The 11856-nt window shown below is 35.6% G+C and overlaps 1 protein-coding gene across 4 annotated transcripts; it reads left to right on the top strand.

Moving 5' to 3' along the window:
* Positions 1 to 1498: 1498 nt before the first annotated feature.
* Positions 1499 to 11856, top strand: LOC125653961 (mucin-2-like). Of its 4 annotated transcripts, none has more exons than XM_048883643.2 (7): positions 1499 to 2189; positions 2647 to 2762; positions 6981 to 7382; positions 8876 to 9226; positions 9425 to 9527; positions 9693 to 9747; positions 11030 to 11856. In XM_048883643.2, the coding sequence occupies exons 3-7, from the start codon at positions 6992 to 6994 to the stop codon at positions 11603 to 11605; spliced, it is 1476 nt and encodes a 491-aa protein (XP_048739600.2). In that variant the 5' UTR covers positions 1499 to 2189; positions 2647 to 2762; positions 6981 to 6991; the 3' UTR covers positions 11606 to 11856. The 4 variants fall into 4 exon arrangements, with proteins under 4 accessions (XP_048739600.2, XP_056001296.1, XP_056001298.1 ...); XM_056145321.1 differs by having other exon boundaries at positions 6981 to 7955; XM_056145323.1 differs by lacking the exon at positions 2647 to 2762.

Here is an 11856-nt window from a genome sequence, read left to right as displayed (position 1 = left end):
TGGCCCCTGTGATATATCGTAGGAACATCATGAGTTTGCTTCACGACATACTCAAGGCAGATCATTGATGTATCAATAAGACTTGTAACAGAATTTTGAGTCATTTGCCCAAGTTAAGAAAGGATGCTTCTGAATTTAGCAAGTTGTGCCATGTTTGCCAGATGGTGGGTAAACCTATTCAGAAAATTTCATCTGACACTCTCCATCCCATTCCAACTTTTGAAGAATATTTTAGTCGTGTAGGACCTTTGCCTAAGCCTCATCTACCGAAACCTGATGGTAACAATTTGTCAATGTAACCTATCATTGGCTTAAATGCTGTCTGGTGTGTTTTCTACCGATTGTTAGGCCGTTCTTGGCACACTGATTTTGACCACTGATTACTCCGTTCACCTGATCAAGATACACGGTGGCTGTGTCCCGTCGACAAGGGATGCTTACTCCTCCTAGTCACCTGATCCTACCTCTGGTGTATCCAGGCTTTTCCCCCAATTCTCTGTTTTGAATTCCTTAAAGGAGTTATGAGATCGATCACTGTTCATTATCTTCACCTTTCATACCCAAGTGGGAGATCACAATACCCTCTCACATACATGTACAACCACTGCCGATCCGGAGAGTCGAACTCGGCTTGAAGCGCTGAGAGAAGACTGCCTTAAACACTAGACTAAGTGCTACTCCGTGGATACATACATTATTGTTAATGTATACTCACACAAACAACAGAAAAGGCATAAGAGTACAGCAAAGAAAATCTGACTTGAAATTCAAGTAGAAATTTTAGTGATAATTATGCACATCCTTGAATTTGATATTTATATGACTGAATACAGGATGGTAATTATATCACTTTATTTCATAAAAAAGAAATTAAAAAAAAAACCTACGTGTTTCTGACTGGCTTATTACAGAACAAAATAGGTTGCTTCCGTTTCTAATTTGATATGCTCAAATCTACATTAATATTTATAGCAGCATAAGGGGGGGGGGGGGGGGTTAAAGTAGTTAAATCAAGTGCACCCACTTAAAACGATATATATATACATATATAAAGCACGAAATAATCACAACTAGGTACTGAAATTTTTCGCCCCAGCGCGGGGTCGAACCAGCGACGTACGGCACACCCACCGCCTAGCAAGATTGTCAATCCAGTCATATATATATATATATATATATATATATATATATAAATATATATATATATATATATATATATATATATATAATCCAACTAGAAAGAGTTGATATCACACAGTCAAAATAATTCAATAAAAAAAGCAGGAAAATATACACTTCCAAAATATATTTAAATCACTAGCGCTTTCTGGATTTTAACATCCATCCTCAGGTGAATACAAATTAATAATTAAACATTATTAATTTGTATTCACCTGAGGATGGATGTTAATTTGTATTCACCTGAGGATGGATGTTAAAATCCAGAAAGCGCTAGTGATTTAAATATATTTTGGAACTGTATATTTTCCTGCTTTTTTTTATTGAATTAAAGTTGTATTGTGATCCTTCTGTGTTGTATTGAAAGGTCCCTCATCGTTGTGATTGTCTTTAAGATATTGAGGGCATAATGTTCTTATTATTATAACTTGCCCCAGAATTAAAGTCATTCTGGGGCAAGTTATACGAGTATAACCTGGTTTGGGTCAGTTTACGCTTTTACACTTCGCGGATTATAAAGCGTAAACTGACCCAAACCAGGTTATACTCGTATAACTTGCACCAGAATTAAAGTCATTCCTTAAATAAATAAATGAATATATATGGCCTTTTCAGTGCTTTTATAAATTTCTTTACTGGCCTTGTATCTTCTCAGATCCGACACTTTAAGAAAGTATGGTGTTGTTGGGTTTTTGTGCTTTTATATATATATTTATATAGAGAGAGAGAGAGAGAGAGAGAGAGAGAAGGAAATGAAAAAACACATGCTATTAAAAATAAGAAGGTCTTGATGTCTGTTTTTCCCTCGGTACTTATTATGAACAAACACGAATCATTTCCTCCTTACCTGACTCTCGACAATAGGGATTCAATAGGGATACACCTATTTACAGTGTAGACCGGCAATTGCGAGAAGAGTTGTTGACGCGATAAATAATATGTATATATCGTCACCCGGAAGAAAATATACCAAGTAAAAAGGAAAGAATTTGACGACTAGAAGTATCTTGGTGAGTAGTCACTTTTTTCTATCCTAATTATATCTTTTTTATAAAGTTTGATTAGAGTTCTAATAAAGATAAACAATATTCAATCAATCAATCTAATAAAAATACTTCTAATGTAAAAGTTAAACGTTGGAGACGCGTTTAAGCTGATTCGATGTATGGCGTGAGTATTACAGATGTGGATAAATACACATGCATCTGACAGTGGTTTCATTGACTCAGTTTTCATATTAAGATCTCTCATGTACAAATTGCATGAAGGTAAATGTTAAGCTACGTTTCCATATTGATATCATGTTTTCGGGCAAAGAGGGCGTTTGTCGTGTTTTGTTGGATTTTTTTTTTTTTTTTTATTTTTTTTTTTATCTCATTTGATAAATATAACATTTCTTCGAAACCTGTCAATCAATTTAATCATAAATTTTACATACGACTTAATGTAAGATGTCTTTCATTTTAGTTTTCGCGCCGCCGTATTCACAAGTGTTTTCAGTAGCACTTTACATTACAATTCAGACTTGGAGCAGTCTGTTAGTCATAAACCCAGAGTCTTAGATGCGGAACTTCATTTCTTCTGTAAGTTAATCATTCAACAAAGTTTTTATTTTTATTGATATTACTATTAATATTACTATTAATTTCTAGTGAATGTATAGTTATTTGTATTCCTGAATTATTAATTAAGATTTTCATAACACTAAAACATTTTTAAAAATGTATCACATTGGTGTAAGACAACACGCCCTTCTGATCGTCATGAAAATAATAGAAATTTTGTCAATAGTAAATCATTATAAAAAGGCTAAATCTTACACGACAGAAGGAAATCTACACGTAAAATGGAGTTTTAAAGGGTATTAAAGGGAAACATTCTTCTTTCAAAATCATAAAACTCCTGAATTCTGTACAGATAGAATTACAAACTAATTACGACCTCCGAGAGGAATAGGTGTATCAGCGCCGCTTCTGTGTATAATTTGCATGTAAATACTAGCGGTATGGGGACCTTTCCCGTAGTCATCCATGCATAACGATCTACAATAAAAAAAATAATAAATACGCGAGTAGACACGCGCTTCATTAAATACGTCGCGCTGAAGCGTCGCAGTTCATACCTTCATGTATTTTGAACTATTTTCAAAACTCACGTTTCTTACTTTCACATTTTACTTTCATTTCTGTCGGAATTCCCAGTCCTAAATCAAAATAGACGTACCAGGTTTACGACTGCAAGGTTTATTTTGTAATTTGACTTTCAAACTGTTAGGCCAACTTGTAATGGGAAAAGTGGTTTTTGACTTCCTGGAGAATGTTATTGTGAAGTAAGAACAGCTCTAAATAGTTACATTTTCAATGCTTCTCGACAAATTGTAAGGGCTGAAATTTCCTTCTGACCGTGTTGAAATAAATACGTTCATGCTTTGCTTTCTGGGGAGAAAAAAATTCTTTATGTATTAGTATCATTTTCGGGAAAAAAATCTTTAAAACATGAATTTCCTGATTAATACGCTTCTTTAGTTCTAGGAAAAGTAAGATAGAAATTTGCCGGACGTTCATAATAATTTCCTCAGTCATTAATTATTACCCTGAAATTACCCTTTCATTTCTCGCAAGATACAGGTATTTCTAGGAACTTTATCTGTGTACACTTCAGATCAAAGCTTGACACACGACCAATTATGCAACAGAAGATTTCTTTCCGCCTTTATTATGGTACATGTAGTAAATCATAGTGTTAGGCGTTCATCTGAATTATTTGTAAAATAAAATTATTTTCGATACATTAAGACTGCCGAACATTTAAGTGGCAAGAAATTAAATATATTGCATTTGTGATTTTCATCCGTTACCGTCAAACATTTGACGTCACAGAAGCCTGTTCAGCAGAGCGGGCGCCTGCGAACATTCCCAATCCTTGGTGCTAGTGGCAGATTTATCGCCGCATGGGCGGGAACATTTTCCAGCACGGATTTCGCGTTGAGCTAGCACCTGCACATTTTGCATTGCGCCGTCAAATGTTTTGACTGTAACGGATGAAAATCACGAGTGCTGTATATTTCATTTCTTGCCACTTAATATCGCTGGTTTTAAACATCACAACTGTTACAATCCTGTGTTTTCTAGTATATATACAGCATCACAAGTATGCGAATCTCCACACAATCACAGAGAAATCTCCAAACAGCACGGGACTATCATAGCGCGCTTGAACGTTTAGGCAAGTTAAAAACAAATTGCTTTCTATGACGATGGAATTCCCGCCACGCTTCACGCGATCATTGAAAGAGAAAATGGGATATAGAGTTATATTTGATACAAATCTAAATTCGAGAGGATCCTAATGCACATGATACACACAGCATTTTAAATTTTCCTTATAAAGCACATAGATTGGACTTTAAATTAATAAAATATAACTTCCGTAAGTGAAGAAATATTGAATATAATATAAAGCACAAAAACTCATCATATCTATACTGATTTTACACGAAATTTAAAGGGACTGGTTCACGTTTAAAAAAAAAGAAATGACCTGAATGCATGGATAAGAGCAATATTTTATCCTTAACGCTGTCTTATGTAAACAAAGACTCGAGGTTTTTTTTATGTTTACAAACAAACCAGTGAAGTCCTGTAGATTCCTTGTTCTACGTACTTATTATCGCGAAATGTCTCATGGACGTCAGTCAAATCGCGAGAAAATAAATTGGCGAGTGCTCTGTTGATCAAGTGTTTTTGCATGTATTCTAGCAATACAGAAATAAAAGCGGGGAATATTTTTTCGCAAGCGATGTTTTTGCGAAATTACGCGGTTATAAATTCCTCGCGAATATTTAAGAATTTACAGTATCGATTTTGTAATTTAAAGCATTTCAATTTTGCACAGTAACAAATTTAGTACATTTAGATGACACATTTTACCTAAAGAATACTTTTAAAAAATGTGATAATTATAATAAACTTAGGTCGATATCCATTTCTTTTGGAAACTTCATACACAATAACATACCTCAATCTTTGATTACAAAACAAATAATAAACTCTGTTAAAATATATAACCTTATAATTTATTGTTAAACCTTTTAAACACATTAGACAGTAGATTGTGATCATTAAAAGTGAAAAACAAAATTTGGGGGAAATCTTGAATCAGTTCCTTTAAATTTTCTACAACAAACACAACATCTAGCAATTTCGGAAAGGAAGTAACAACTGTATAATTCCATAGTTATATATATATATATATATATATATATATATATATATATATATATATACAGAGTTCTTGAAAAGTGTCGGTAATGTCGGATTATCCGATAAAAGTAGTAAATGTCCGACACGAGTTACTTAATTGTCGGTCCTGATGGCTGATATAAGATCGGGATCGGGATCGAAGTCTGTTTTTTACCGGGAAAAATGGAGGCCATGTGGCCCATAAATTTTCAAACCGATGCTAAATCCAGCAACACATTGAAACGTAAACGCGAGGAATCAGTTGTGAGGAACTACGAGGAGAAGATAAACTGATTGTATCTCCGCCTGGCAATCTGGGAGACAATGACTTTTGTTTGCAGCGTTTTTACCTACTGCTTGATGACACAATCTGCTCAAAGTCGAAACTGACGAAAGACCAACTACACTCGGGCTTAAGTGAGAGAAAAAGAAGTTACAACGATTGCAGAGGAAGATGAGAAAGAAGTTGAGAGGAATATACAGGAAAGAGAGAAAAATGGAGGGTGAGAGAGAAAGTCACTCGGATAGTGAAAGTGAGGAAGATCCATTCAGAGTGTAAGGAAGATGAGAAAGGGTATGAAAAGATAATTTATAAACTTATAGCTGAGATGGAGATTGAATACAATTACACATGTAGTTGGTTTTAAATAAAATATCAGAAAACCTCAAAAGCGATGCATTTTTATCTGGACTGACAAAATTTTGTTTGGGCTGACACTATTTCTAACAGTGTCAGACCAAATGTCTGACACTTCAAAAGAAATTTCAAGAACTCTGTATATATATATATATATATATATATATATATATATATATATATATATATATATATATATATATTGAATAGCTATTATTACATACTTATGGACAAGTCGTATTAGAGGTCAATAATGTGAATTTGCTACAAAAGTACAATATTCACTCCGCCCAGAGGGTGGGGTGAATATTGTGCTTCGAGGGAAGTAAATTCATGGTATTGACCGAGAAAATACCGATAATTGAATTGGAAACATCGAAATTGACTCCTAGAGCTTACGAAGGGATATCTGGACGACCATCTTTGTTTACAAAGAATTGCATACCTTGATTAGTTTTTCATTGCATTTCAAAAAAAAAAAAAAATTAATAAAAGAAACACCTTTCGTATCAATTTAAGATTTCCCAATTTATTTGTGATCCAATGTTGGACATATCAAATGCTCTATTCACCTCAAAGACAGTGGCAGTAAATATAATGTTCTATTTTTTTTTTTTTTTTTTAAGTTTGTTGTATCTCAGTCAGTTAATATTAACAGAAATGTTTACAAATTGCATTAGATGTAGCATTCAAATAGTGATTATTGTAATTACAGAAGAAAGCATAATGATCATTTTAATTACAGAAGGAAGCATAATGATTATTGCAATTACAGAAGGAAGCATAATGATTATTGTAATTACAGAAGAAAGCATAATGATTATTGTAATTACAGAAGGAAGCATAATGATTATTGTAATTACAGAAGGAAGCATATTTTAGGGAAGTAATATAGGCTAACAGTGTTTTTCATATTTTTTCAGGTAAAAATACAATGGAAAAATTGCTATTTATATACCTAAGCATGGTACTTATATATACAAATGCTGCGTCTACAACGACATCCACTTCTTCAATGAATGACTCTCAAAGTACTACAGCGGCATCAGCAACATCGTCCAAATATACAGAAAGTCCAATGGTAGATTCTAGCACAATTTCCTCGACCCCGGAAACACATTCTTCTACAGTCAATACTGAGACAAACAGCACTGACAGGTCAACTGCAGCCATTGTTTCCTCTACAACTGCAGCCATTGTTTCCTCTACGACTTCAGATGTCGATGGCACCAGTACAGAAATGATAACCAACTATTTTCCAACTACTGGAAGAACAACTTCCTCCATTCTCTCCACCGCTTCATCTTCCTCTACTACTCCACAAGGTACTTATGCTCCTCCATCAACAACATTAACGCCTGCTCTTAACATTACAATACTGAATATAACTAATCCATCCTCATCAACCGCGTATTCACCTCAAACTAACACACACCCTCTCTCCGTGTCATCATCGAGTTCATCATCCCCCTCAGGAACCATCGAACCTATCTCATCCTCAATATCGCCATCTCCTCCAGGAACCATCGAAACTATCTCATCCTCAATATCTTCATCTTCGCCAACTGCTAACCAATATCCCACAGTGTTAACAAATTCTGTACTATCATCCATGTCAACTCCATCGTCACTCTCAGGAATCACACAATTTCTCTCTTCCATAGCATCAAACACTTTAACAAGTACACACTCCCCATCATCAAATATTGTCACTTCCACAACAATACCGACAACGTCGACGTCAGCATTAAGTGCATTTACGTCCGATGTCCCTACAGTAAGTCGCGTGTCAACTGTGTCGTCATCAATAGGTAACAATTCATCAAGTGTAATCTCATCCACCTCATCACGCTCTACCACGGTACATTTATCGCCACCGACGTCAGCTTCCCACTCAGGTAAGTACGAACAAATGGTGTGATAATTCTATAGACAATATGTTATACTTACTTGTATCTGCAATAGTGTATTAGTTTGTCCATTTGGCGATTTTAAATGATACAGTAGCTGTAGGTCCCGTGGGGACCCGGGATAGAATAGGCCCTTAGCACTCCCTTGCTGGTCGTAAGAGGCGACTAAATGGGGTGGTATTTCGGATGAGTCCGCAAAAACCGAGGTCCCGTGTCACAGCAGATGTGGCACGACAAAGATCCCTCCCTGCTCAAAGGCTTTAAGCGCCGTGTTTAGGCCTAAATTTTGCAGCCTTCATCGGCAATGGTGACGTCTCCATATGAGTGAAAAATTCTCGAGAGGGACGTTAAACAATATACAATGAGTAACTATGGCGACAAATTGTAGTGAAAATTTCGACGAATGTTGTCTGTGTATATTTGAATTTGGTAAGACATGGTCCAAACTGCCTTTTTTCTTAAAGATACTATAAAAACAGTTGGTTAAACTGTTAATGATTAATTCTATATATTTGATATTTCAAAGTTTGGTAAGTACGCAAAACGCCAATTTTCGTAACAGTCGTGTGTATGTGTATATGATAAAACGTGTGCACTGGATGCTGCAATGTGAACCAGAGTTTTATATGTTCCTTACATAAAGACTAGGCAACTAAAAATCCAGTAGATTTTGGATATCTCAAATCTCCATTTTGGTCATCTATAATAAGATTGGTCAAGTTAAAAAAAAGGCTTTAATGGAATGGAAGAACAAACGGATGACAGAGTACCACTGGGGTGACTCCGTGATATACATGTAGCTATGAATTTAAAATGGTGGTCCATTCTAAGAATTTTCATTTTTCATTTAACATACAAAAGAACTAAATCTAAATCTGTGATGATTACCTCAATGATTTCCTTAACAGTGACACTCACCACGACAGGGACAAGTACCACTGCAGGGCCAACCACCACCACGACAGGGACAACCTCCACGACAGGACCAAGCACCTCATCAGGGACAAGCTCTACCACAAAGACAACCACCACTGCAGGGCCAACCACCACCACGACAGGGACAACCTCCACGACAGGACCAAGCACCTCATCAGGGACAAGCTCTACCACAAAGACAACCACCACTGCAAGGACAACCACCACAACAAGACCAACCTCCACGACAGGGACAACCTCCACGACTGGACCAAACACCTCATCAGCGACAACTACCAATCCATTACAAAGACAAATCAACTATCTAAATGGCAAACTTTCTGGTACAGAGAAGTCCAGTCAGAAGTAGAATTTTCTATTACATATTTCATCTGTGGTATATGGTCAGGTGTCGTAGGATCAATCTCTGAGATAGTGACTTAGTTAAACCTTGTCAATTTGGCCTTGATAATTTGATATAGGTATACAACATATATTGACATTAACTGTATCAGCTGCTTTAATTCTTATATATATTTCAGATCTGGAGACGGAGAGATCTGATCTGATGATTGCTGTGGTTGTTTTGGGAGCCATTTTATGTCTCTTCTTCCTCGTTCTTGTTGTGGTATACATTAGAAAACGGTTGGTTATAAACGTTTCGTTTTTCAGCATCAAATCATGTATATATAAATACGTAAAACTTTGTAAACTAAGTAAAACTATGTCAGCTGAAATTCTTATTCAAAAGTACATATTGTGGAAGTCACGACAGTATTAAACTTTATACATGTGTCTGTTTATTTATAGAAGGAAAACATCGAAATCACCGTTTGATATGTTTCAGATAGATCATATGGAAATGGTGAGTTATATTCTTATTCTACCAAGCTGTACATAATAGATAGCTAGCTAAATATAGTGGGTATCCATCTATATGTATATATATATGTATATATATATATATATATATATATATATATATATATCTGGAGACGGAGAGATCTGATCTGATGATTGCTGTGGTTGTTTTGGGAGCCATTTTATGTCTCTTCTTCCTCGTTCTTGTTATATATATATATATATATATATATATATATATATATATAATCCAAATAGAAAGAGTTGATATCTCTCAGTCAAAATAATTCAATAGCAGGAAAATATACAGTTCCAAAATATATTTAAATCACTAGCGCTTTCTGGATTTTAACATCCATCCTCACAGTTATATATATAGTTGATGTTTTTCATTGTTCTTCTAATACACGCATAGCCGTCTTCAATACGTGTAGGTATTTCACATCTACATGTATGTACATGCAGAAGTTATATATACATAGCCGTCTTCAATACGTGTAGGTATTTCACATCTACATGTATGTACATGCAGAAGTTATAAAGTAATACAAGCATGGTGTCTTCATCTTCTCCATCATCAACTTCCAATATTTATGTAACAATATTCCATCATCACCAGCTTACTCTCAACTGATTCGATACACAAGAGCTTGTTCTGTGTATGATCAGTTTTTAAATCGACGCAGATCAGTGACAAACAAGTTGATGTTACACAGTTTTCAACAGTCTCGATTAAGATCAGCATTTCCCAATTTCTAAGGTCGTTACAACGATCTAGTTTGCCAATACAGTCTACCATGAGGTCAAAGGCTTTCTGGTGTTTCGTACCGATTGTTAGGTCGTTCTTGGCACTGATTATGACTACGAATAAGTCTACCTGATTAAAATATAGGGTTCATGGCGGACGTGACCAGTTGACAAAGAATTCTTACTCCTCCTAGGCACCTGATCCCACCTCTGTTATATCCAGGGTCCGTGTTTGCCCAACGTTTTAATTTGTACTCCTTATGAGATTGATAACTGTTCGTTATATTCACCTTTTCATGTAAAAGTAATGTAATACGTCCTCTGTTGGTTTCATCAATTTTTTTGTGCATCAACTTGTGTGGATTTCACGAAAACGATTTTTCAACGATATGTAATTTCGTGGAAAGTTAGTGTATGATTTTTGTTAAATATTTACTTCATTATCACTAAATTTCGCTGTCTTTAAAACCATTAACTACAAAAACAAAATATGGCATTAAACAAAAAATAATGAAATCACAATATTTAAAACTTTGTAGGCAAGAGATCCAGTTGTAAAGCAAGGCCCTATTTTCCGACCAAGCGTCGCATCATTGGGGGACAATCAACAGGATGACTCAGTGCCCTTAGAGACCTTCTCCCGTGCAGAGGAAAACAAGCAACGTCTGAGTATGTTACAAACGATCAAAGAGGGTATCAACTCTCCAGCCCAATATACCAGTCTTACTGAATTTCCAATAATGGAAAATAAGGAAAGCAGTATAAACAATACAGAGACCTCGAAAATCGACGGAGAAGACACAGAGAATAAAAATTCAGAAACATCGATAGAGAACAAGAATGGAGCAACAGCGGGAGGGGGTACTGACGTTGTAGTGAATTCCGGTGATGTCTCCTTACCTTTACAGCAGGGTGAACCTCCTACAAATACACCAGAAGATGTGGAAAACATTCCCCCTCCACCACCCCACCTACAGGAATCCACAAGCATGGCTCCAAATCATACTGAAAGCAATGGTCAGATAAGCAATGTATCAAATGGCAAGGGAGGTAATGATACGCTACAGCAAAACGACTCTCAGACTGACAGTGAGAAATCTCCTTGTACCCAGTGAGAACAAAAGACTGGGTAAGAAAAATTTCGTCGAGCATTGCCAAAAACGAATGGACAGAAAAATACCTACCGGTACATGGATGTATTTTGTGGGATACAGAATTTAAGCGAGGTTTCAAATGATCTTAACCTCTTACATGGTAGAGAAATCCGTGCGTTTCCTGTAAATCAGCAACATATAATCATGTATTTTCTCTGTAGTTTTGGTCTTATTTACCTATAATAAAGTACAAACGTATATATTTCCTGAAA

This window comes from Ostrea edulis, chromosome 7, assembly GCF_947568905.1.
Source record: "Ostrea edulis chromosome 7, xbOstEdul1.1, whole genome shotgun sequence".
Classification (NCBI taxonomy): domain Eukaryota; kingdom Metazoa; phylum Mollusca; class Bivalvia; order Ostreida; family Ostreidae; genus Ostrea; species Ostrea edulis.
Note: the sequence above shows the minus strand (reverse complement) of the source record. Positions and strands in the feature narration are given on the sequence as shown.

Excerpts from the sequence above, each read along its gene's own strand:
- LOC125653961 (XM_056145322.1), top strand. The coding sequence starts at position 6,992 with ATGGAAAAATTGCTATTTATATACCTAAGCATGGTACTTATATATACA. Across the intron at positions 7,956-8,875 it reads GACGTCAGCTTCCCACTCAG|TGACACTCACCACGACAGGG; the intron begins GTAAGTACGAAC and ends TTTCCTTAACAG. Across the intron at positions 9,528-9,692 it reads GTGGTATACATTAGAAAACG|AAGGAAAACATCGAAATCAC; the intron begins GTTGGTTATAAA and ends GTTTATTTATAG.